This window comes from Petaurus breviceps, unplaced genomic scaffold (assembly GCF_028583685.1).
Source record: "Petaurus breviceps papuanus isolate PSGF00001 unplaced genomic scaffold, PetGlider_PUasm1.0 189, whole genome shotgun sequence".
Classification (NCBI taxonomy): domain Eukaryota; kingdom Metazoa; phylum Chordata; class Mammalia; order Diprotodontia; family Petauridae; genus Petaurus; species Petaurus breviceps.
In genome coordinates this window covers 13,992,943-14,020,315 of record NW_027185809.1, presented here as the reverse complement: position 1 = coordinate 14,020,315, position 27,373 = coordinate 13,992,943, and the positions used below count along the sequence as shown (strand labels likewise).

General features: G+C 37.2%; 1 protein-coding gene across 16 annotated transcripts in view; it reads left to right on the top strand.

The window, feature by feature from the left end:
• Positions 1-27,373, top strand: part of TTLL5 (tubulin tyrosine ligase like 5) — a 414,008-nt gene that overhangs the window by 106,462 nt on the left and 280,173 nt on the right. For all 16 annotated transcript variants that reach the window (XM_069091917.1, XM_069091923.1, XM_069091924.1 and 13 more), the window contains 3 exons: positions 10,422-10,535; positions 18,798-18,889; positions 27,045-27,107. In XM_069091917.1, coding sequence (XP_068948018.1) covers positions 10,422-10,535; positions 18,798-18,889; positions 27,045-27,107 — 269 coding nt within the window. The remainder of the gene's footprint in view (positions 1-10,421; positions 10,536-18,797; positions 18,890-27,044; positions 27,108-27,373) is intronic.

The window sequence follows — 27,373 nt, the reverse complement described above, 5'->3', positions numbered from 1 at the left end:
TTTTACATCATGAGTCTTTTGAAGTTGTGGCATATCATTGTATTGGTCAGTTACTACGACTTTCATCCCCTTACTCATTCTTAAGTCATTTCTTTTTTTCTCAATTTCTCACTTCTCTTAACTATATGTTTAAAATTTTCTCCCGGGTCATGTTTTGTTTTCCCTAGGTTGAAACTTATTTTAGTTGTTCTTTCACACTCCTATAGTTAATCTTATTTCCGAATTAGTAATACTCTGTGTTTGTTGTCATCTATAGATTTCATGGCTCATATTTTTTTTCTCTTAGGCCATCAATGCAGATGTTAAATAAGGTTTTTCTCTACTTCTCCCTGAATGACAGCCTGAACTTGAGGCACTGTTACTTATCATACCTTTTGCTTATGGGCTTTTAACTTGTTTTCAATTTATATCACAGTATTGAATCAAAACAAGTTTGGTATAGTACAGAATTTAAATTTTTTGAGACAATTTCAAATGCTTCTATAAGCATAACCTTTTCTCACTAATTTTATCATTTTCCCCCCAAAGAATCAAGGTTGTCTAATATGATTTAAAATGAGTAAAGTCTCCATACTGCATATTCTTCATGAGTCCACTAACCTCTAGATATTTACAATTTTTTTTCTCAATATTTGTTCCATTATTTTACTAGGGATTCGAGTTAGACTTACCAGGCCGGTAATCACCAGGAGCATTCTTCTTACCATTTTTGAAGACTGGTACCACATTTGATTTTTTCTAATCCTCTGGTACCTTCCCAGTCCTTCATGATTTTTCAAACATAATTGTAAGTGGTTTTGGTAAGTTTTTGTTTTTAAAACCAATTCCCATTATGCCCACCAAGATGCATGTCTTTTAGACCTGCTGATTTGCATATATTAAACATTTTCAATTATTGCCATGTGTACTTTTAAAAAAATTTTCCACAGGTTGATTGTTGCCTGATAATAGGAAACTTTTTTTTTTAACTTTACTCATCTTCCAAAATGTAGTTCATGCCTTCCTTTTGTCTCATGTCAGTTATTAGTTAGCTAATATTCTAGTTCATTTTTTTCTGCACACATACACATGAATGCATACACAAACATCCATACACATCCACATATCCATACACACATGTATACATACATACATGTGCATATGTATGGCTATATATGCATGCATACACACATTGTTTTATTTATGTGATATTTCTTGTTTATTGGATCACATTGAGCCGTTCCCCCCCTTATTACCTTTTATTGAAGCTTTCAGCCATGTGCCATATTTTGGTTAGGTTTCTTGTATCCCCCCATATTTTAGATTTTGCATATTTACATTCATTGCCTAGTATTCACCAACTCTTAAATTTTTATCTTTAAATTTTCCTTCAAACTTAATATGTATTTCTTTATTATGTTGAGTTTAGATCATTTTTAATTATTCTCTTTCCCTTTACTGTCACAGTTTTCAATTGTCAATCAATTAGATATGTGATAGCTATTTCTCTAAGTAGATTTCAAGATAGTAAGGTTGTACTAATAATAATGTTGCATTTACACAGTGATGCATTGCACAGTGCCTAAACAATAATTGGATAGTCTAAAGTTTCTGTGAACATTAAGCATTTTCAGTCATGCCTACATCAGTCAAGTCATGTGTTCTAAGGGGCTGTATTTTTATGATGGCTTAAACTCACTCACCTTTTTTTTTAAACCTAGATCCATCACAACCTCAAGTTAATGATTGTGGCCAATTGATAGAAATTCAAAAGCACAAAATGGCTTGAGTAAAGAATATTTTATCTTTGTGCTCTGGCTACCCTAATAATCTGTATAAGATAATAATGTAGTTCTAGCTTTGATTTACTTTACTTTTTTCTCCCCAGAATATCTTGTTAGCTAAGTATTTCTATGTTCTTTGCTTCTTTCCATATCATTTGCATTTATTTACTCACAATTCAAAGTTTTCTTCAATGAATATTGTAGAGAAATGTAATAAAATTCATTTGCTGTAACAACAAAAACATTTCTCAGTTCTGATTTGCAGTCCCTAACGATAGTTTTTTGTTGGTCTGTTTACGAGTAAGCCAAATGCAGCGAATATTTTCTTCTCTGAGTGTGTGTGTGTATGTACAGCTGTATATGTAATTTTTTATAACTTTAGTGATATTGAGAAATTGTAGTTAGAATAATACTTCTAACTTGTCAGCTTACTTCCTATTCTCAATCACAAAGCTTCTTCAGAAGGACAGGGAGTCCCTAAGTGTCTATCAGCTTCATTCCCAAACTCTAGTAGTTATAGGGGCTACTGCTGCCATGTGCTTAAATTCTGACAAAGAATAAAGAAAAATGGAAGACCTGAGCAAACTTAAGAGAAAGTGACTACATTGTCTTTGAGTCTGTAGTAACTGAGAAGAGGCATGACAAGCAGAATCAGACGTTGTATCAGCAATGCCATATTCACAATGCCTATAGAGATTACAAATATGCTGATATAATTATCCATCACAAAATACGTCAGGTTTGCCATTTGGGGAAATAAACTAGAAAATTTATTAAGATACCAAAAGACTGAGTCCCAAAACCAGAAAGTGAAAGCCATCAGAGTAGTTATGATATTGGCACAGGTAGATAAAGTAGAAAGCACCCACATTCTCAAGCCTTTAAAACAGAACAGGCTACCTCAGGCAAAGGTCCTCCTCTCCCCACTCACAGCAACCACCCAGCGTCCTGGAAGAGCGCTCCCAGCAGCTCCGGCCCCTGGCAGTGCTCAGCAGGGGTCCTAACTCAAAAAAAAAAAAAAAGGGCAACCTCCACCAACTGCCAACTGCAGGACCGTTAGCTCGGCTTTTCACTTTCTCTTGCTCTGCTATGTCAGCACGTCCATGGGGCATGGGAGATCTTTAAATCCCATAACCCTTACATTCGGCCCCAAGATCTTTCATGTCCCTTACTTGGCAAAAATATAGTAGGAATAACTGGTGTCAACAAAATTTCACAACAATATAACAAGAATAGCACACAATAAACACAAAAAACCATATTTTAGGGTGGGGCTTGAGCACAAGATCCCCATCATTCCCCCCACCCCGAACAAATGGGGCCCCAAAATCTTGTGGTAAGGGGTGAAGATCTCTTCTTCTATGGCTACTTGCTGCTGAAATCGGATGTAGAGCTGTCCCTGTCCTTAGGGGTCCCATTTGAGAGGTCAGTTCTTAATATGCTTGATGCCAGGTCCAAGGGTGACACATCACAGTTGCAGACAGGGGGTGACATCCAGCTTAAGGTATCAGGCATCTACAGATGGAGGGTACCAAGCCTGTGGAAACAAATCCAACAAACAAGGTGAACAAACAAAAAATCAAGAACAATAACCAGACTATTGTAGCCTCACTCACGGTAGAATAAATGATTTAAGGGTACAATTTTGTAATCATCTTCTCCAGAATAAACAATAGTTACAGTGTTATCCTTCCCATATGCTATAATCTCTGCAGCCTTTTTAATTCATCCAACTGTTCAGCCACAATCCTGTGACAAATAGTGGGGCTATGTATGTACCCTTGTGGCAAGCGAGTGAAAGTATATTGTCTACCCTGCCAAGTGAAAGCGAAGTGGTCCCATTGTTTAGAGTCTATTGGGATGGTGAAGAAGGCATTTGCCAAGTCAATAACTGCATACCAAGTCCCATCATATTTCTGGATCCTTTCTATTAAGGTGATGGTATCTGGAACAGCAGCATACAAAGAAGGAGTCACCTTATTCAACTGTCTATAATCCACAGTCATTCTCCACGTCCCATCTGATTTTCTTACTGGCCAGACAGGATTATTCCATCTTGTGGTTGTAGGGACTAACACTCCTGCTTCAACATATTCCTTTATAGTAGTGGCAATTTCATCTTGCCCACCTGGCACACGATACTGTTTTAAAGTAATTACTTCAGAAGGTTCAGGTAAAGTGATTGGGTCCATTTTTAGTTTTCCCACTAAAACTGTATTAATTCCTATCTTCCTCACAGCAAATTGGTATCTTCCTTCAGGTAAATTCAGAGTTATGCCTCTCAATACATCTATTCCAATGATGTATTCAGGAATGGGTACAACAACCACAGTATATTCCTTCTTAGGTAACTGCCCAATTTTCATTGTTATTTTAACCTGTCTGGCTGATATTTCAGTGTCTCCTAGACCTGTGATGGTAATAGGAGTTCCATGTTTAAACTTATCAGGGTTTCCATAGATAAGTGTGGCCTCAGCCCCAGTATCAATCAGTGCCCTAGTCACAGTAGTTGATCCATTCTTCCAATATATTGTTAAACCAATATGGGGTCTGCAATCTCTTCTGCATATTTCTTTTATCTGGGCTGGGGCTTGGCCTATCTCCTATTCCCCCCGAAGATGGGGCAAACTTGGATACAAAGATTCAGATTCAGAAATACCTGAGGGGGTGGTTCCTGCTTCCCTGTTCATTCTAATGCTAAGTACCTTTTCTTGGTACAGCTTATGCAGCTCTTCAGTTGGAATACCATCTATTCTTCTAAAGTCCACCCCAGCTCTTAATAGAGCAGTAAACAGTTCCCTTCTTGTGGGTCTATTTTGTCTCTGAATCCTCTGGCTGTTTACTCTTCTCTCTCGAGGCAATTTGTCTTTTTCCCATTCCCCTAAATCGCTTAATTGTGAAATCTTATCCAGCACCTCTGAAAGAGGGTGCCCTATTTCTCCAATTAAAAGAGTCAGAATTAGGTGCTTATATGCAGGAGGAGCCGTCTTCACTATGATATTTCTATGAGGAACTCCTAGGGGGGTATCATAATATGCATTTGCATCTCCAATCAGGATAGCAGTTTTCATTACCTCCTCCTTTAGTTTTCTCATACAGTCTCTAAGTGAGTACCAGGGTCTGTCTCCCCTAGGCCACATAGATTCAGTTGGATATTGCTTTTTGCAACCTTCTGCTAGTTTTTTGCTTCCTTTTAGCTACATGAACAGTAGCTTGCTCCTGGACCACATGGGTCCCTCCAGTTTGCTCTTCTGGGTACTGTGACACAGAAGAATCCTCAGGCAAACCAGCTGACTCCCTAGCCATCCTAGCTCTTTCCTTCAGCAGCTTATCCCTACTTTTACACATAAGGCGATAACTTGTTAGCAGCACCCAGCCTCTCCTGCACACTCCTGCCAGTTCTTTGCCTGGTTCTATGGGTATTGCTTTCAAACATCTTTCCAAATCTCCAGGTTCTCCCTCTTTTAGCCTTGGTTCCCAGTTTTCACAGGGCCCTGTGCTTTTAGCCCATTCTCTGGCTAGAGAGGAATAAGGCAAATCCTCCCATCCTGGAATAGCCATTTCTCCCTCTAAAGCCCCACTGCTTCCAAACAGAGGCCTGACATTTTGTGATCCCATCCTCGTCGCCAAATGTATCAGCAATGCCATATTCACAATGCCTATAGAGATTACAAATATGCTGATATAATTATCCATCACAAAATACGTCAGGTTTGCCATTTGGGGAAATAAACTAGAAAATTTATTAAGATACCAAAAGACTGAGTCCCAAAACCAGAAAGTGAAAGCCATCAGAGTAGATATGACATTGGCACAGGTAGATAAAGTAGAAAGCACCCACATTTTCAAGCCTTTAAAACAGAACAGGCTACCTCAGGCAAAGGTCCTCCTCTCCCCACTCACAGCAACCACCCAGCGTCCTGGAAGAGTGCTCCCAGCAGCTCCGGCCCCTGGCAGTGCTCAGCCGGAGTCCTAACTCAAAAAAAAAAAAAAGGCAACTGCCACCAACTGCCAACCACAGGACCGTTAGCTTGGCTTTTTTTTTTTTTTCTTGCTCTGCTATGTCAGCACGTCCATGGGGCATGGGAGATCTTTAAATCCCATAACCCTTACACATTGCTAAGGATCAAAAAGTGGAAGAAAGAATGTTTAAACTACTAAATGCTTAATGAACTTCCCTGTCCAGTGTCAAGGAAATTGGAACTCAGAGATGTAAAGTGATTCATTCAAAGTCACACAAATGGCAAAGCCAGGATTTGAACTCAAGTCTTCCTACTCCAAGGTTAGCGCTGTTTCCATTATACCACTCTGATTTGAGGAATGCCATAGTTTTCAAATTTCTCAATTTCAGCTATACTTTTAACAAATTTTTAATAATATTCTTGTGGACAATATGTAGAAATTTGCGCTGGAGGAGAGTGTAATAGTTCCATGCATTTGGAACTGATATTCAAACAATATTCTTTAAGGGTTCGGTACTAATTCCTTCATTCCTGACCTCAAAGGTTCTGTCTTCGTTCTAAGATACTATGATTTCAAGAAAACGTGGAAGTGTAGGGGAAAGCTCTGTCACTGTCCCTTTTTCTTGTTGGCAAAAGACACAGATTACATACTTTTAAAATTTCTAGATGCTGTAAAACCGGGAGGAATAGTTCATCAATGAATGACAAGCTGAAATGATGAGACAAATTTTTAAAAATTAAATTTAACAGATTTAAAATCTAAATTGTTCTACTTTGGTTTAAAAAAAAAATCAATTACACAAGTATTGACTCCAGGCAAATAGGATGTTGGGATAGAGAATGACGAGGAATTGGAGTTTTGATAATATACTTTAATGACACTTAATGTGATGAAAAGGGGATTTTGTTGACAACAAACATTAATATAAATTATCAGTATAATGTAACTTCCATCAGTATAATCATCAGTATAATGTAAGTTCCAAATAAAACTAACTCAAACTTAGGCTGTATTAATGTTTAGCATCCAGTGTAAAGACATAATACTACCACTGAGCTCTCCACTAAGCAGGCTACACCTGGAATATTGTGATATAGTAGTCATCCAGAGGAAGCTGACGACAAAAGAATGTGGGCTTAATCTGGAGAAGAAAAGACTTAATGGAGGACAGAATTATTGCCTTTAGATGTTTGCAGTATATGGAGATGGGATTAGATTTATTCATTTAGATTATTATTTATATTTATTTATGACAGAAGGCAAAACTAAGACCAGTAAGTAGAGGTTATAGGGTAAGACATTTGGATTCCATATGAAGAACTTTCTAACAATTAAAATTGACCCAAAGTAAAAAGGAAATGTCTCATGAAGTAGTAAGTTCCCAATCACTGAAAATGTTCAGACAGGGTTTTTGAAATGTTATAAAGGGGATTTATGCACTGGGTAAAGTGGGGCTAGATAACCTCTTGTATACCACATGGTATAGGCCCTCATCACCTACATCTGGACTACTGCAGGAACCTTCCGGGCGGTCTCCCTGACCCAAATCTTTCCTCACTCCAACCCATGCTCTGCTAAGCTCCAAAATGATTTTCCTAAAACATAAATGTGACTTCCCTGCCCAACACAATCTAGTTAGTGGCTCCTTGTTGTCTTCAAGGTCAAATATATAATCCTCTCTTTAGCATTCAAAGCTCTTTACAACCTGGCCCCTTCCCACCTTTCCACACACTCTGTGATCCAGCTACACTGACCTCCTTGTCGTTCCTCACACATAACACTCTATCTTCTTATTCAGTGCATTTATACTGTCTGTCTTTTATGCCAGAACATTCTCTTCCCTCACTTTCAACTCCTCGCTTCTCTTTCTTCCTTCAAGATGCAGCTTAAATCCTCCCTCGGCAGTTCTTTCCTATTTCTTCCTCCCATCCTTGTTGCCTTCACTTTGTATATATCTGGCATGTATGTAGTTATTATTATCTTGGCTCTCCCATTAGGACATGAGCTTGTTGAGGTCAGAGATAGTGCTTTTTGCCTTTCTTTGTATACCTAAGACTTAGCACAGTGCCTGGTCCCTACTCTGCGCTTAATAAATGCTTGTTGAGTGTCCGGCTGGCTAGAAATGGTATTTATGGTAATGTTCATGTTAAAGAAATTCTGCTACAACAAAAAATCAAGGCTGCCTCATTAATTTTGTTGTAATAGGATTTACTTTGTATTCTTATTAATGGGCTCATCCTTTACTCAGTATACATTTTCCTTTAAAAATTGCTTTTGGGGTGGCCAGGTAGCACAGCGAGTGAGAGCACCGGCTCCAGTGCTGAGAGGATCTGGAGATTGAATCCCAGGCTCAGACACTTAGCACCCACCCAGAAACACCTGGCCGTGTAACCTTGAGCAAGTTACTTAACCCCAATTGCTTAGGGGCGGCCAGGTGGCTCAGCAGGTAAGAGCACCGGCTCCAGTGTCGGGATGACCTGGATCAAATCCGGGCTCAGATACTCAGCACCACACCCAGAAATAACTGGCCTTGAGCAAGTTACTTAACCCCGATTGCTTTTAAAAAAAAATTGCTTTTGTTTTTTGCTTTTTATTTTTCTTGTTGCATAAGTAATAAGGCTGAAAAGGACTTTATAGATCTTTAGTTAGAAGTCTTACATTTTATAGATGAGGAAACTGAGACACAAAAAAATGTAACTGAAGCAAAGAATCCTAATGTTGTGGTTCTTTCAGTATACTGCTCTCCTTTTAGATAAATTCCAGTCTGCTAACTTTAGTTTTTCTAGATCTTCCCCTATTCTAACAATAGCATCATCAAAAATGTCCCCTTCTTGCTATCCTCTTGCATTGTTTAAAACTTATTTAAATTTAGATAATACTTTCTGTGTAAGCACTATTGGGCTTTGAAACAGTTAGTGCTGTTAGAATTTTAAGATGATGAAAATTCAGTGTTTAGTCTGGCCTTAATAATGCCAGCTGGTATCTAATGATAAGGAAAACCCTCCTTTTATCCCATCATCCATTTATTCGTTTTCACTCAGTAGTCGTATTTTAAACTACAGATTCTTTTTGAAGATCATTTGCTTTGATTCTTTTCCCAGATCTCTAAGGTTTTCCTTTGACTTTTCCCTTCAGTCTTATTGTTCTATATCCCCATAGAAAATGTAATAGGTCGAAACTTCTCTAGAATTCTTAAAGAAACTCTCAATTATAACTATGATGGAGCAGTGAAAGAAAATCAGCCTTTTCTTTTGGTCTGTTTCACAAGTTCTTACTCATAGAGTAACTAGTGGTAAATCTATTTCTGAGAGCCTTTTTGAAGTTCAATATTAATCTTCTCTTTGACTGTTTATCTATCTTTCTGTCCATTTTGTTCAGAGTTAAAATTACTGATTGTAATCCGTGTGTGTGGTGGGGGAGGAACTTGAAAAACCATTGGTAAAGCCTCTTTTGCAGTGAGTAAATATCTTTGCTGATATAGTAAAAAACAGTTTCCATTTCTTTCTGGTCAAGTTTTTTTGTTTGTTTGTTTTTGAGAGTCAGAAATGAAGGTCTTATGCATTTCCTGTTCCACCTACTTATCGTTCGGTCGTTTTTCAGTCATATCCAACTCTTTGTGACCCTGCTTAGGGTTTTCTTGGCAGAGATGCTGGAGTAGTTTGCCATTTCCTTCTCCAGCTCATTTTACAGATGAGGAAACTGAGGCCAGTGGGTAAGTGACTTGCCCAGGATCACACAACTAGTAAAGTGTCTGAAGCCAGATTTGACCTTGGGAAGCTGAGTCTTCCTGATTAGAGGCCTGGCACCCTATCTACTGTGCCCCCTAGCTATTCTGCTTGTTCTGCTAGCCAGTTTTGTTTTTAAATAGCAGCCTTATCTGTCTTACCAAGTTATGATCTGGATACTTCATGTCGTCAGGCTCCTTTTGTTATCTTGCCATGTTTTAATTTGTTCATCCAGCAAAAACAATTCATGCTTTATTGTACTTAGAACTTTCCTGATTATCAGAAATTGAGGGAATACATATCTTCTTAATGAGACTGATAGGTAACTTGCATGTTCCATTGAGCTGTCTTGTTGCAATTCTTCAGTTCCTTTGTGTCATCTTTCTTTAATTCCCTCTAGTCACATGCATTTCTCTGAGCTACTATGTCTTAGGTCTCTTTCTGTGTCATCAGTGACTTTATAAGATCTGTATTCTTTCTTAATTTCCAAACTCAATATTAAGCTGTGAACCAGCCTTTTAAATCTACGACCACTGATTTTTGTTTTGTACCACATTTCTCCTTCCTTTACTGCACATATTTATTTATTTAACTAGGAGAATTAATTTTAATTTTAGCTTGAGTCTTTTGCCATTGTCCAAAACCCCATAGACATAACAGTCTACATTATTAAGTGTTATAAAATCAGATTTAAGTATCACTATCTTAGAAAACTACTTGGAAGCCTCTCATTTCAGTTATTTTCTGACCCGACATCATCTTTTTTTATTATTTCTTCTCCTTTCTTGCCTCTGTTTTGCTGAATTTCATCTTGACCTTAGTGTTTTGGGTTTTGGGGTTAGTTAATGCTAACTGGGGTAGACATTTTAGCCTATAGACTTTGGAAAGAATAATATTGCTGTTGGATGAATGAGAAGAAAGAACAGGATCAAAAGGAGAAAGAAAGCTTGTGTTTTTTTCTCTTTTGCAGCGTTCTCGTCCTCTGTCTGCTAGTGATGCTGAAATGAAAAACCTTGTGGGTTCAGCAAGGGACAAGGTGCCAGGAAAATTAGGTGGTTCTGTGCTTGGCTTGTCCATGGAAGAGGTAAAGATAATTCTCTTTCTGGCTCTGATGATTGCAGGTAAGGCGAGGGAGGAATGAGTGTGTCATCCTTCTACAGCTGTTTGGTTATTTTGGGCAAGTAGAATTTTCATTGAGAAGGAGGAAGGAATCATACCTCGGGGAAGATGATGGAGTTTGGAGAGACTAGGCATACAGTCTTCATGGTCTTTTTAAAGTAGCAAAAGAGAGCAAAAAGAGATAAACATCTTAGAAATTTCAAGAAAATACTATCTGAAAGAGAGCAAAACATAGAAAATCTCAGAAACAAAGGAAGAAATCATTTTCAGGAGGAACAAAAGAAAAAAATGACTGAAGAATTGCCTGCTGATGTAGTGCCATAAAAAAATCTCTGTAGGTGGATAATAGATTCAGGGAATTCAAAGACTTGAACCCAGAAAAAAAATATTGGAAGACTTAAAGGAATATATAAATGTAGCTAAGAAATTTTGAGTAGAATTAAAGGAAGATATGAACTCATGGAAGAAATCTTAGGAAGCAATATGGGGGAAAAAACCTTACAAAAACCTTAAAAAACATAGGAGATGTAAAGACATTACTAGAAGAGCAAAACAATTAGATGCATTATGGCAAATAACAAAGAATAAAAAAATTTAAATGAAAGATAAAGCTTCAAAAAAATTTAAATCATTGAGTGATGCAGAAAAAAAAAATCACCATTCTGGAAAGTAGATTTAGGAGGTTAAACTTTATAGTCATGATAGTCTCAGAGCACATTGAATAAGAAGTTACTCATTTTTACTTCAGGAAATTATAATAAAAACTTCCCAGAACTAGTGACATATAGAACACGACATATAGAAAAAATCCTTAGATCGCACTTCATGCCTCCATCAGTAATTAACACTTCTCAGGAACTGATTCTAGAGGACCCTAGAAGAAGGAAAGGAATAAGAAAAGTGATGGTATGAAAATAACAGTTTTAAAAAGGGAAATTCTAAATTAATTTAACTGAAATAGAAGATTGGGTGAGGAGAGGAGGGTAGTGAGGATGAGATACATAACTTTTATCTGTGAAAGAAAAACATCAAACAAATAGAACACAAAAGAGAATCATAGTAAACTTCAGGCATATGGAGTTAAACAGGATAACAAGAGGGAAGAAGTGTTGGAGAAAGGAGAGCAGGTTCATATTTAGTATAAGCAAAAGAAACAGAGACTACTGACTTAGAGTAGAACAGATATGCTAGGCAACTCTAAAACTATCAAATTACAAATAAGATGTCAAATTACATTGGTCAAGAAAGTTCCCTACACTATTATGGGTCCGGTTCGTATCCTGTCTATATCCCTACACACCCACTCACGCATACTTAAAGCTTAAAACTGCACTAAGACTTTTGAGACATCGGGTGTGTATGTTTATACACATATATACATCTGCTCTTAGTACATTGCTAGAAAACAGAGGGCTCTTGATAAATGTTTAGTGATTGATAGTTAACGGAAGAAAACACAAGCAACAATTATAACCTTAAATGTGAATGCATTGTATTTCCTAATAAAAATTAGAAAGCAATGGACAAAAATAAACCCCAACAATTTGCTATACATAAGAAACATTTTAAAACCTTTAAATACATACAAAGTAAGAATAAGGGAGATAGAATAAGATTAGAAGTTTAAAAAAAGCAAGAAGACTTAAGAGATAAGTATACTGCAAAAATAATTTTAAAAGTTATTTTTCAAAAAGGCAGCAAAAAGCATATGGATAAAAGAAAAGGTGTTGGTGTTCCCAAAGGATAACAGTGGTTTTAAAATTTAGGGAAACTTAAGAGATGAACATACATAAAGTACAGGAAGTGATGCTAGGTTTTGTTCTAGAAATACTTTAATACTTGGTACACCTGTGATTTTGTTGATATTGGTACTTCTTTACAGATGCAAATTATATTAATAAGATTCAGCAGGTGGGATTTCATAGTTGTTATGGTCCAGCTAATCATCACCGTGGGATCAAACTGGTATTGAGATTTCCAAACTTAGCTAGGCTGGACTAAAGGCAGATAAGGAGTCTTTGCCTAGGTCCATGCTCAAAATCTTTCCAGCTGCTGGTATAGCCTTTGAGAACCCAGGATCGAGACTATACCATGATTGAGTAGAATTTATGGAGTTATAGAAATAGATATAGCCAGATAATAATCTTTCCACTCCCTAACATGTACTAAATAACAAATATAGCCCCCCACCAAAACATAAACTGTCAGATTTAACAAAGGGAGCCTTAAATGCAAATCAACTGAATTATCCTTGCAAAAGAAAAGGGTTATGAAATAGATTTTTTTTAAAACCCAACAGTTTAGAATCCAACAATACACAGAGACACATTTGATGCAAAAAAAAATTAGGTAGGTTATAATAGAAAAAAAAGACTGGTCTAAAATATATACTGGAGTAGACAGCCTGAGGAAAAAAATTGGACTGCCATGCTCATATCATTTAGTACAGTTTAAATGAAAAGTGTCCATCAGCTAACATTTATTAGTGCCTAAAATATGCCAGGCACTACGCCAAGTATTTGCAAAGACAAAAATAAAGTCCATTCTCTCAAGGTGAGAAGAGAACAAGCATTTATGAAGTGCTTACTATGTGTTAGACATTGTGTGAAGCTCTTTACAAATATTTAATCTTCACAACAGCCCTTTGACATGGGTGCTGTTATGATCCCCATTTTACATTTGAGAAAATTGAGGCAAAAAGATGAAGTGACTTACCTAGGGTTACATAGCTTGTGCCTGAGGCCGGATTTGAACTCAAGTTTTCCTGACTCCAGGCCTAGTGCTCTATCCATTGAACCGCTTAGCCACCCTAATTTAAGCTCTAAAGGGACTTAAATGCTATTAGAGAAGACATAGATAGATAGATAGATAGATAGATAGATAGATAGATAGATAGATAGATAGATAGATAGATAGATAGATAGATAGATTTAAGCACATATAAAAAATCTATTATATATATATATATAAAATAAATTTATACACACGGTGGTAAAACTGTGGTAGTGAGAGAAGGTGCTAGCTGTATTACCAGAGGCATTGCACAGAAGGTGGTGCTTACGGCACATATTGAAGAGCGTATCCCAGGCATGAGAAGCAGTGAATACAGAGGTCAGAGACCTTAGATAGAATGTTGTGTAGAGGGAATAAGTCGTCTAGAATGGCTAAACGACCATATGTGGTAAATATAGATTTACATGCATGGGTATGTATAGACATGTGCATACACACATTTCTATGTGTAAGCACATTGATATTTTATGTTTTATCCTAGAAGCATTAGGGGGTCACTGGAATTTTTTTCAGCAGCAGGAGAATGACATGGAAAGTTATGTATTTAAGGAAAATCATTTTCATAGTTATGTGGAAGATAGGTTGCACTGGGGAGAGCCTTGCGGCAGCGAGACCATTTAGGAAGCAAGTGCAGTCATGCCGAAAACAAGTCATGGGGGTCATAACTAAGGAGGCGGCTATGTTAGTAGAGAAAAGGCTTCAAATGTGACAGGTGCTGTGGAGTTAGAAATAAGATTTACCAACTGATCAAATATGCAGATTGAGGGAGAGTGACGAGTTGAAAATGAGGCCAAGTTATAAACCTGAGAAATGATGAAAATGGAGGTAGCCTTGACAGAAATAGGGAAATTTGGTCAAGAGGAGGATTTTAGGTGAAAGATAACAAGTTCTATTTTGAACATGTTGAGTTTAATCTGCTGATGGGATATCCAGTTAGAAAGATCTAAAAGAAAGTTGGAGATGTGTGACTGGAACTCGGGAGACTTGGATATTTAGATCTAAGAATTATTTAAACCATGGGAGGTGATGAAGTCATCGAGAGAGAATGTAGAAGGAGAAGAGGGCCCAAAATAGAGTAACTGAGGGGTACACCTACGGGGGGGGACATGATAAGAATCATGAATGAGCAAAGGCTCCTAAGAAAGTGTGGTAAAAAATAGGATGAGAACCAAGGGAAAGCCAAAATGCAGAGAATGAAAGTGTCTTGGAGGAAACAGTTGTTGACAGGGTCCGATGCAGCAGAGAAGTCAAGAAGGATGAGAACGGAATAAAACCCATTAGATCAGCAAATAAGAGGTCACTGGCATCTTTGAAGAGAACTTTTCAGTTGAGTGATGAGGTGGAAAGCCAAATTATAAAAGGCTGAGGAAGAAGTAGCACGCGGATAGGCAGCTTTTTCTTGGAATTTGCCTCAGAAAATGAGATATATAAAACCACAGATCAATGAGATGGCCCACTAAAAGTGTCTTGGAGATATGAGTGAGACTGGGACATGTTTGAAATCAGGAGGGAAAAAAAAAACCGTTTATAGGGAGAGATTGAAGATTAGAGAAAGGTTAATTGTGGGAGCAGCCTGCTGGAGAAAATAGAATCAAATATGCACGTAGAGGGTTTGGACTTGGTAAGAAGGGTCTTTATCATTGTCAGAGACTGAGGAAAAGGCCAAGTAATCAGGGGTGATGATGAGGGCTTTGGGAATGAAAAGAAGGGGAGTGTAGTGAGTTCATCCTGAATGGCCGTAATATTCGCAAGAGTAAGAGGTGAAATTCTTTGCTGACAGGGTGAGGGTAGGAGGAGGTATGAGAAGATAGAAGAGAAGACAAAGTCTGCACCAGAAACAGGGCTATTATAGTAAAAGGGATACCCAGTAATAAAATTTTAGCAATTCCGTATGTACAAAATAAAATAAAATTTACTTCTCCCCTACAAAAAAAGCTTATAGATTTTAAAGAATTCGGGTTAGAAGAAGTTAGAAGAATTAATAACAGTAAGAACCCTGAATACCCTACAATAAAAATGTCATAACTTTTTTTTAAAAATTCTTTTTTTAAAAAATAATTTTATTGATTTTTTAGTTTTCAACATTCATTTCCACAAGATTTTGAGTTACAAATTTTCTCTGTCTTTCCCCTACCCCCACCCCAAGATAGCAAGCTTGCTGAATACCCCTTCCCCCAATCTATTCTGTCTTATGTACTCTCCCATCCCTCCCCCCCTTACTTTCTTGCAGTTTTAGATGGATTTCTGTACCCTCTTGCCTCTATATCTTTAAAATATAATTACTTAAGGGTGGCTTGGTGGCACAGTGTATAGAGCACCGGCCCTGGAGTCAGGAGGACCTGAATTCAAATCTGGCCTCAGACACTTAACACAAAACTAGCCGTGTGACCTTGGGCAAGTCACTTAACCCCAATTGCCCTACCTTCCCCCCTCCAAAAAGCAAAAAGAAAAATCTAAAAAAATATATAATAACTTGAACAAAAAAATAAAGAAATTATGGGTCTGAACTGGTCGGTGATCAAATTTGATTTAACAAATATGAAGAACTTATTGGAAAAAAGCAAGGAAATATAATGTTTTCAGAAATATTTGCAGAAATTGATCACATATTCAGACACAAAGAAATTTTACTTTCATTTTAAAAGATATATTTACAAGTAAAATTTTCTAATTTTTCAATGAACAAAGCATACTTCTATACACTATTTATAAATATATATAATCGTATTTAATCAAGGAAATGTAGTTTTTACTCAAAAAGCTGTTAGAAAGTTGGAAAAAATTTTTTTACCAATCACATGAATACAAACAAAACAAATATATTTTGCATGTAGATACAAAGAAAATGAAATAGTAACACATAGGGTAAATCAGAATATATTTTAAAACTATCTCAACTTTATATTATGCTAGTAATTCTCTAGTAAGTGTAGTACAGTAATGCAAAGATACTTCAATATTAGAAAGATGATTATTATAAATAAGATCATATAACTATATTAATAAAAAGATAGGAAAAGATTCTGAGAAAATGTGGCCGTTCGTGATAACAAACATTTTAAAAATATACAGAAGAAGATTTTTCCTTAATATGATGAAAGGTATATATTTGAAACTAAGAGCTGACATTCTCTTCAATGAAGAGGGAGGTTCTTCTGGAAAATTGGTACAGGGCTGTTTATATGTCTGTTATTTCTAATAGAGTTGTAGAAATGCTTCCTAGGAGAATGAAGCATAAAAAAGAAATTAGAAAAACTAAATATTGCTAATCATGTGGTTAAAATATCTTATTTGCAAGCAATAATTTTGTTTACCTAGAAAATCCAAGGGATTTAACAACAAAAAATTAACTAATAATAAATGAGTTTAACAAATTAGTAGGAAACAAGATAAATTACACAAAAGCAATTTACATTCTAATATACTATTAATAAAGAATTGATAAAAATTAAATTTACAGTAATCACAATAAAATTATGTATATTTAACTACCAAGGCACACAGGAGACCTGTATAAGTATAACCTCCAAACTATTTTAACAGATATAAAGCTACCCATTGCTAGGATGACCTAGAGTGATCCTATTTCCCAAAATCAGTTTACAGTGTCATTACAAAACAGTGTATTATTTTATTGATAAAATGCTAACAAATTTATTTGGAAAAATTAGTGAGTAAGATCATCAAGGGCAACTGTGAAAGAAAAGTTGACATAGAAATTCTATTGCCAGATTTCAGAACATATTTTAAAACTATTCCTTAAAGCCATTTGGTTCTAGATTCAAAGAAAAAAAAGCCCAGTAGACCAGAATAGATATTCCAGAAGTAGAACAAAAAAAATTTACAAAAGATTGGTATCTAGTACAAGTGCAAGTATCCTAAACATTGGAAAAAGGAATTCATTAAAAAGTTTTGGGAAAATTAGAAAGCAATGAAGTGAAAACCAAGCTTGGATCTATACCTCATATCATATATTGCTACAAATTCTGATTTGATCAATGAGATTAGCAAAGACAAGTTTTAAAAGTTAGAAGAATAAGGAACTGTATCTTTAACCTCAGCTGTAATGAGAAGACCAGTTATTGCACAAATGAAAGAAATTGGGTTGAAAGTGGATGGATTTTAATTATGTAAAACTTTTAATCTGACAACAAAATAATAACAAAAGAAAAGAACCTAATGAAGAAATTTTTGTGGTAAATATAGCATGTGGTAAAAAGTCTGACATAGAACCTACTAGGAGATGAGACAGTTTTTAAAAAGGAAACACTTAGTCCTCTGTGCCTAAATGGTTATAGGAATTGAAAATTTGTGAAAGAGGAAACACAATTATGAATAATTGCTGGAAAAAGTTCAACCTTTCCAATGATAGAAGTGCAATTTAAAACAGCTTTAAAATATAATCTCATACTTGTCAAATTGACAAAAGTAATTAAAAGTGATAAAATATATTATTGTAGGGGGTGTGGAGTAACAAGTTCTCCATTACTTTGGTGGTAGAATTATGAATTTGTGTCGTCTTTTTGGAGAGCCATTTGACAATACAGAAGTGGTATAAAATTTATTATGGCCTTTAGTTCAGTGATTCCACTGAATCTTTTCAATATGACTGAAAAAACTTCCTATAAAAGCATTCATATCTTCATCATTATTAATATCAAAAAGCTAGAAATAGCTATGTTTCCAATGAATGGGTAATTGATGAACACATTTTGGTATATCAGTTCCATGGAATACTGTTATTTTTTTTCAAATGGCAGATAGAGGGTGTATAAATAAATTTGGAAAGAATAAATAATGCAGAGTGAAGACAGCTGAACTAGAATAGCAGCCACATCTTCATTAACTATGACCATACAAAAAGCTTCATATTTATATAGATGGACAAACAAGATGAGAAGGGGACATAGAGCAGAAAGACTGTTAATCTAAATATACTTTATTCTAAATTGTTCTGTCTGGTGTTGGCATTGTTATTGTTCTATTAGGGGTTTTGAGTATGGTAGAGCACCAGGTCTGGAATCAAGACCACCTGAGTTCAAATCCAACCTCAGACATTCATTAGCCATGTGATCCTGAGTAATTTATTTTAGCTCCTTGTCTGCCTCAGTTTTCTAAAGTATAAAATGGGAGTTATGGCACCTACCTCACGTGGTTGTTTTGAGGATCAAATGAGATAATATTTGTAGAGCAGTACCTGGCACATAGTGGGCACTTAACAAATGTTTGTTTCCTTCCCCTTCTCTATAATTTTGAAAAAAGAAAATGGAGGGAGAGAAAATTTTTCTTGAAAAATAAATCTTTGCATAGAATTCATCCCTTTATCCTGTATTTGTGGGCTCTAACTTTAGCTGTTGCTGCCAAGTATAGTATATATTCTGATGTTCCTTATCAGAAGCGGTTTGATGTGACTCTTCTTTTTTTCTTAATCTAGATCAAGGTTTTACGACGAGTGAAGGAAGAAAATGATCGTAGAGGGGGATTTATTCGCATATTTCCTACATCAGAAACATGGGATGTTTATGGGTGAGGTGACAACCTTAGGGTTGGGAAATAAGCATGGTTGATTGACTTAATTCCTAGTTAGAATCCTTAGTACCTGTGCTACTTACTTATTGCAGAGCCCACACAGTATCTGATGGACAGAGTACTGGGCTGGGAGTCAGGAGATCTGGGTCTGAATCCCTCCTCATACATTTGTTAGCTTGTGTCATTCCAGGGAAGTCACTTAATATCACAGAGACTTAAAAGTCACATTTGTCAAATGTAGGCAATCATGTTTGTATTACCCGTCTCATGGGGTTTGTATGAAAAAGACTCCTTGTAAACTTTAAAGTGCACTGTAAAAGTGAGTGAGTATTACTGCTTGTGTAGCCTGGGACAAATCATTTGTCGCCTCTGAGCTGCTTTCTTAATCTATAAAATGAAGGGGTTAGATTAGATTAATTTGAAGATCTCTTCCACCTCTAAGCTCTATTATGCCATGATTCTGTGAGCTTGAAAAATATAAGCCTGAAAAGGTTCTCAATGAAAGAAGCCCATTTTATTGACTAAAGAATCTCTTCTTCCATCTTGCACAGCATACTTTTCATTGACATAAATTCCAGAATACCCCAGAATTAAGGAGAGGCAATATTTGGTTATTGCGGATTAGGAACTTTAGCATATTTTTTTCGGAATTTTTTTTATTTTTTACATCTTAAGAGATGTGGCTTAGTATGTTTCCCTCAGAATTCATTTTTTATTATTTCAGTCATTCAGTTAATAACTGTTGTCTACCATGTGCCTTGTAACTTTGTAACTGTGAGGTATAAAGTAATTTGACTAAACAAATTTGCATTTAAAAAAAACACCTTTTGTTGGCATAGAATAATATGCCAAGCAACTATGTTAGGTACTCAAGGAGATACAAAGATTAGATAATTATAGGAAATGTGTGACACACACCCAGTATTTTTAATACCCCCTATAATACCCCTGGCCTTTTATAAGCCATCCTTGGTCTTTCCTTGCCCAAATTCAGGCTTCCACAACAACCCCCAGCCACATCTATATGATGTAATCTCCACTTGGGTCATCCTCTGTGCTGATGAAAAGTGGGTTCCATCCCTGGAGTCACCCTGGGCTTTGATAGGTCAGCTTTAGTCTTATCTTGCCCGATCCAAGTTTTCACATTTTTCATTCCTCAATCACTATCAGTATTTATTAAGCACCACAAGGAAGGAGCCAGTGAATAGAGAAAGAATGAAAATTAGAGAGAGATGGGAAAGAATTATGGAAGAAATAGGCTCTGAGAAGAACAGATGGGAGGGAATCAAAGGTACCAGTTAGAGTTTGACCTTACTACTTTTCTTCAGAAACTAGAGTAAAGGAAGAGAAAGTGAATGGCAATTGCTGAGAATTAAATTATAGAATTAAGGAGAGAGAGAATCTCACAATTAATGGCCTATGAAGTATTCTTATGCCCAGAGTGAAGGGGGAGACAATAATGCAGGTGGCTTGAGGAAAGAAGGAAAGGTTTGTAGCCCCCATGGGGGGTTTGATGGAAAGTCAATCAGAGGAAAGTAAGAGGATTACCGTATAACGCTGAAGACTCTGCTGAGATGAGAGAACATAAATTTGCAGTAGACCTAGTCAGCACGATCATATGACTTTTTGTAGTGGTGTTCAACAGGACATGGGGTCAAAGAAGGCAGATCGTGGATAACTAAGATTTGGGGCTTGGCAAGACATGGGTGCTAATAGGATAAGGTGGGGATACAGAATTAGAGAGCATAGGACAGTATAAAGTTGAATTTTTTATCTACCAAGTCAAAGTTGTGAAGAAAAAGTGAGGTTAGTAAAGGGCATATGGACAGAGAAAGAAGGTAGTGATGTAGTGACAAGTTCATATTAGGAGCGATATGAAAAATAGATTAAGGAGGAGGGAGGCAGAAAGAGACGAAAGGATGTTCCAAAGGAGAGATTTCAGGGTTCTGAATCATGGAAGTCACTTATGTGGTGATGAGTTCAAGGGTACAACCATCTACCTTTGTATGGCTTAGTTGGGATGAAGTTGAGGAGCCTGATGTTCTGGAAGGCCAGTGTTATTGAGGTAAAAGCAACATTTCTATTGAAGACTCTAAATATGGAAAATGGGGATTGAGTTGAAGAGGAAAACTCTACAGCAGGGGGATAGGGAGTCCAAAAGAACTTAAATGTTGTCAGATGGATGAAGATTTAGAAGATCTGGCAATTAAAAAGTTATCGGCAGTCTCAAAGTGAGCATTTTTAATAGAATGGTGGGACTGGAAGACAGATTTCTAGGGACTAGAAATAGGGAGTGAATTAACAGTGTGGAAGTAGGGTTGATGAGTATAGACCCCTTTCTTAAGGAGTTTAGTAGTCAGAGGCAGGAGAAAAACAGGAAAAGAAGCTTTAGGGGAGAGTGGAGTCAAAAAAAGGCTGGGGTTTCCTCAGAATTGAGGAATATTTGCCTAGGGGTCATATTTGTTCAGGGAAGAAGGAAATAGTTGTTGGGGGAGTTAAATGATGAGGGAAATGGTAAATGATAGATCAGGCTTCAGAAGCAAACTAGAAAGGGATAGAATTATGGATGCAAGTGGAGAAATAAGCATTGACAAGGAATCCTGCCTTCTGTAAAATTAGAGATGGATAAACTTTGAGACAGGAGTAAGAAAGATTAAGGAATTACTTTGGTCTCAGTAAAATAGGAGTTGAGGTTATCTATGGAGGGAAAGGGAAGATGAGAACTGGAGACTTGAGGAGGCAAGAAAAGGTTTAGAATAGCCTCTGTGGGCAGTTTGATATAGGGGATCTGTTAAGAGATGAAAAAACAAAACAAATGATGGTTGGAGCCTGTCTGAAATTAGGTAATGCGAAAGTAATGGGTCTGCTTGTTTAGCATAATTTTGTAACTTCTTCCTCTAAAAGTTCAGTGAATCCAGAGTAGAAGCATTCAGAAAAGGTGGATATGGGGTTGACTCAAGGTCAGGAATTAGGGTTTTGAATAACAGAAGGGCAAGGGAATAAAGTATTCAAAGATGGAGGCTAGTGCCTTAACCATGAGATCAGGATTGTAAAGTGGGGAAAGTCATGCCTGAACATGGGTAATGATGAACTGGGAGAACAGGGATGGAACACAGAATTAGGTATTTCAGTTAATACAGTTTAATAACCAACTTTTTGGTTAGGCAAAAAAACAAACTTAGGAAGAGGCATCAAGAGAGAAGCTGAAGAATAGGAAAATGAAATTTCCTTTTCTGATCATACACAGCATGAGAGTTGAGGATGGTGAACTGATAGGCCAAGGCATTCAGAGGGTTGAATGTGGAAGTCATCAAGAAAATCATGGTGGCGGAGTCAAGATGGCAGAGTAGAAACAGGACTTCTGAGGGGCTCCTGCTCCCACCTCCTCCAATTCATGTAAAAAATGACTCTAAACAAACTTTGGAGCTACAGAACCCACAAAATGACACAGAGAAGGTAACCTCTCACTGAAGACAGTCCAGCAGACTGGCAGTAAGGGACCAGCACAGCATGCTGGGAACTGAGCCCAGCCCTGCAAGAGACAGAGGTTTTAGCCTCAGGGTGGCCATAACCAGCCACAGGCTGGAGGGACTTCAGATCACCATCAGCTGTGGTGGTTTCCAGAATTATCAACTCATAGATGCTAAGGACAAAGTGAGAGGTCAGTGCAGTGTGGACTTTGGGACCTGGGAGTTTGGGAGTGCCGGCCTTTGCCCCCTGGAGGGAGAAGTGACTGAGGTGTGGCAGCCTTCCAGCCACTGCCACGTGGCTGCTTCAGAGCTCCGGGCCTGCAGATTGTAGGGGTACCAAGCATCCAGTCTGAGGGGTAATCATTCTTGCTTTAACCTGCTTGGATCTGGATCACTGTCTAGGGTGGAGGTCCCCGGGTACATGACCAGTGTGCCTGCTTAAGAAGGATTCTGAAAACCAAATAAGAGTAGTGAAGGAGAAAGATGCAAGAAAATGATGAAATGACAGTCAACAACCTGACTGAAGAAAATAACACCTTAAAAAATAGACTAATTCACATGGTGGCAAAAGAGGCTCAAAAAGCCAATGAGGAAAAGAATGCCTTAAAAAGCCGAATTTGCCAGATGGAAAAAGAATCTCAAAAGCTCACTGAAGAGAATCATTCTTTCAGAATTAGATTGGAGCAAATGGAAGCTAGTGACTTAATGAGAAATCAAGATACTAATAAACAGATCCAAACAAATGAAAAAATAGAAGGCAATGTGAAATATCTCATTGGGAAAACCACTGACCTGGAAAATAGATCCAGGACAGATTATTTAAAAATTATTGAACTACCTGAAAGCCATGATCAAAATAAGAAATCATCCTTCAAGAAATTCTCAAGGAAAATTACCCTGATGTTTTAGAACCAGAGGGCAAAGTAGAGGTTGAAAGAGTCCACAGATTACCTCCTGAAAAAGATCCCAGAAAGAAAACTCCAAGGAATATTATAGCCAGGTTCCAGAGTTCCCAGGTCAAGGAGAAAATATGGTAAGCAGCCAGGAAGAAAAAATTTGAATACTATGGAAACACAATCAGGATAACCCAGGATCTGGCAGCTTCTACACTGAGGGATTGAAGGGCTTGGAATATGATATTCTGGAGGGCAAAGAAGCTGGGATTAAAACCAAGAATCACCTACCCAGCAAAACTGAGTATCATGTTTCAGGGGAAAACATGGTCGTTCAGTGGAATAGAAAACTTTAAGCATTCTTGATGAAAAAACCAGAGTTGAATAGAAAATTTGATATTCAGATACAAGAAGCAAGAGAAACATGAGAAGGTAAACAGGGAAAAGAAATCATAAGGAACTTATCAAAGTTGAACTATTTGTATTCCTACATGGAAAAACAATAATTGTAACTTATGAAACTTTTCTTAGTATGAGAATAATTGACAGGAATAGAAATGTGTGTGTGTGTGTGTATACATACATATATATGTCTATATAGGAGGGAATATGGGCATATGAATATATATGTGAGTGTGTGTATATATATATATATGTGTGTGTATAGGTATACATAGACAGAGGGCACAGGACCAATTGAATAGGAAGGGATGGTACTTAAAAGGTGAGAGAGGAATATAATGAGAGGAGATGGGGAGAGATAGAATAGAGTAAATTATCTCATATAGAAGAGGCAAGGGAAAACTGTTACAATGGAGGGGAAGAACAGGAAGTTTAAAGGGAATGAGTCAACCTTATTCTCACTGAATTGGGCTTAGGGGGGGAATGACATGCACACTAAATAGGGTATCTCTCCCTATAGGAGAATAGGGGGGAAAGGGACGTGAGGGGGGATGAAGGAGGGTAGGGCAGGCTTAGGGGGAGGGAAGTTGGAAGCACTCACTTTTGAAAAGGGACAGGATCAATGTAGAGAATAGAACTAGTGGGGGTGGCATAGGATTGAGGGAAATGTAGTCAGTCTTTCACAATATATCCACTATGGACATGTTTTGCATAGCTATACATGTACAACCTATATTGAATTGCTTATCTTCCCAGTAAGAGTGGGTGAAGAGGGAGGTAGGGAAAGAATCTGGAATTCAAAGGTTTAAAATCAAATGTTTAAAATATATGTATATTATTATTATTTTACATGTAACTGGGAAATAAGATATACAGGTACTGTAGCATAGGGATCCACCTTGCCCTACTAGAAAGTCAGAGGGGGGATGGGGAAAGATATGTGAGAGAGCAGATTGGGGGAGGGAATATTCAGTGGGATTGCTGTTTTGGGGTGGTGGGTAGGGGCAAAATGGGGAGAAAATTTGTAACTCAAAATATTGTGGAAATGAATGATGTAAACTAAAAATAATAATAATAATTAAAAAGAAAGGAAAAGCAAATCATGAAGTAGAAAAGGGATACTGTGAGTCAGATACTGAACTCTCTGGGGAAAGGGGTCAGTAGATGGCAGTAAAATTCAAGACAGGCCGATAAAATCTGATGCAATGAACTTCAAAGGAGAGACTGATGTTTAATGGTAGCATTGGGGAGAGTCAGGAAATCACGTTAAGGCATAAGTAGTATGCTGATCCCTCCTAGGTCCTGAATGGAAGGGAGAGAAGGTACTACCAGTATTAGAGAGGGTGGGAAAGATGATTAAGTCTCTAGGAAAAATTTTAAGTTTTTCTGATTATTAGAATATGGAAATAATGTGAAAGTAAGTATTGGAAGATGAGGGTCTGTTCATTAGCAGGCATGAAAGCGTGGCATGGCAAGTGAGTATACATGCACTGCAAGGAGCAGGCCTTAGGTGGAAAGGGATGATATGGGAAGAGGTGCTTTTCCTTGCAATAAAACTGGCCTCCTGCCTATTTCTCATAGATACTCTTGTGCCTCATACTTCCTAGGCCATCCTGCAGAAGGTCCCCTAAATACCACATTTCTTCAGAACACAGCTCAGGTGCCATCTCCTACTAGAGGCCTCCACTTATTTTTCCCAAGTTGTTTTCTCTCCCTCTTAAAATTACTTTGTATTTACTCCACTCTGAACATGTCTTTGTTTCTCCAGTACCTAGCACAGTACCCTGCTTAATAAACTTATTCAATTGAGTTGAATTTGAGCAGGGAAAAGGATTTTTACCTTACTAAGCATATGAGAGTTCTTAATCACAGAGATTGGAGGAGCAAGAAATAGTGGTTTGTTAAGTTGTAGGACAGGGTCATTATTACCAGAGAAAAACTTGTAGATCTGATTAGCCTTCATGGCTCCACAGTGTTGTCTCCTAGTCAGATATCTCAGTTTTTTTCCCAGAGGGATTGAGAGGGATGAGAATTATGGTGATTGCCATAGAGGGCCCCAAGTGAAGGAGAACTTTAGCTGTCATCTCCCAGGGGAGCCCTGTCATCTGATCGTAAGCAAGAGAGGATGGAGACTTCTAGAGGGTGTTTGTCAGAAGGTAGCAAGCATTCTCTAAGAAAAAGGGTATGGCCCTGGGAGTCAGAATAGTTGAATTCAAGGCTCAGCTCCCTCATTTATTAATCTCATGATTTACAGCAGATTATATACTAGTAAGAATTATTCACATCTGTAAAACACTGTATTATTGGATAATGTGAAACTCACCTCCAGCCTATTTGTTCACACTTAGGTCTTATTACTCTCCTTCATGCTCTTTGTGCTCCATCCAAACTGAACCATATATATATATATCTACATGTTGAAATCCTTCTCTCTTCCAAGGTCCAGCTCAGAGACTACTTACTCTTCCATAAAGGCTTCCTTGAATATCTCTTAGCTCTCTTTAAGAACTTAATTATGATCTGACTTGTATCATACTAATTTTTATATATGATTTATCTTCCTACTATATTGTATTTTCTTTAATTTAAGAAAAGAACTATATTTTCATCTCTTGTGCTTGCTTCAGTGCTTAGGACAGTGCCTGGAACACATACTAAGTTCTTATTAAATGATGCATTCTTCCTTTTGCCTTATCTCTTTTTCCTTCTTCTCCTTTTTCCTCTCCCTGTCTCTTTTCCCCGTCCCCTTTTCTTTCCTTCTGTGCTCTCCATCCATCATCTTTGTATGCTGGCTGCCCTGCATTTAATACGTGTTTTGCCAACATTTGTAGAACTAAAATTAATTTTCTTCTTCAAACTCCTAATAAACATCTTTCTTTTAATGAGGCATCACATTAAATGCTGAAGTCCCAGAACTATAGTAGTAGTCTAATCTCTTCATTAGTAACATTATCTCTGATGTACAGATGCCAAATTGTAGGAGATCTCACTTATTTTTAAAATCTGTGCCTCCATGATCTTTGTAAATGATTCTCCATATCATAGCCATCAGACCCCAGAACATATAAGCCTAATAAAAAGACCCTTACAGATTCAGTATAAGAGGAAAGTTTTCTATTCCTCTTCGCTCTGAAAATTTTAATCTTTGTAATTATGTAGTATATTTTTCTTTCCATTTTCCCAGTATCCATTTTCCTACAGTGTCTTGAATCTTCCTACTCCATTCTGCTAAGCAATTGAATTTGTATAATTGTCACTTCCTTTTATTTTTAAGAAAAATATTCTCTAAGTTACATGACAACTGTAGGTTTGATTCAGTTTTATTTCTGCATCAGTCTTCTCTTGAACTAAACTGCTCGTATAACTAGCGCTTTCTCTGTCTTCCAGGTCCTACCTAGAGCACAAGACCTCAATGAACTATATGCTGGCCACACGGCTCTTCCAGGACAGGTGGGGAATTGCTGATTTTATGCCCTAAAATGCTGGAAAGGATCACATTGTGAGGGAGAAGTAAATGAAAGACAAAGAAAACGGCTTTATAGCAATTATGCTAGTTCCTTGGTGAAAAGGGGCTATTGATATAAAGGTGTGCCTTTATTTAAGCAAATCTGACACAGCAACATTTCTCTTGAGGTCATTCATTTGAAAATTTCAGCTCTTTAGAACATGACCAAGAACCAGAATGAAGTAAAAAAAAAAATAAAAAAGCTGTCTAA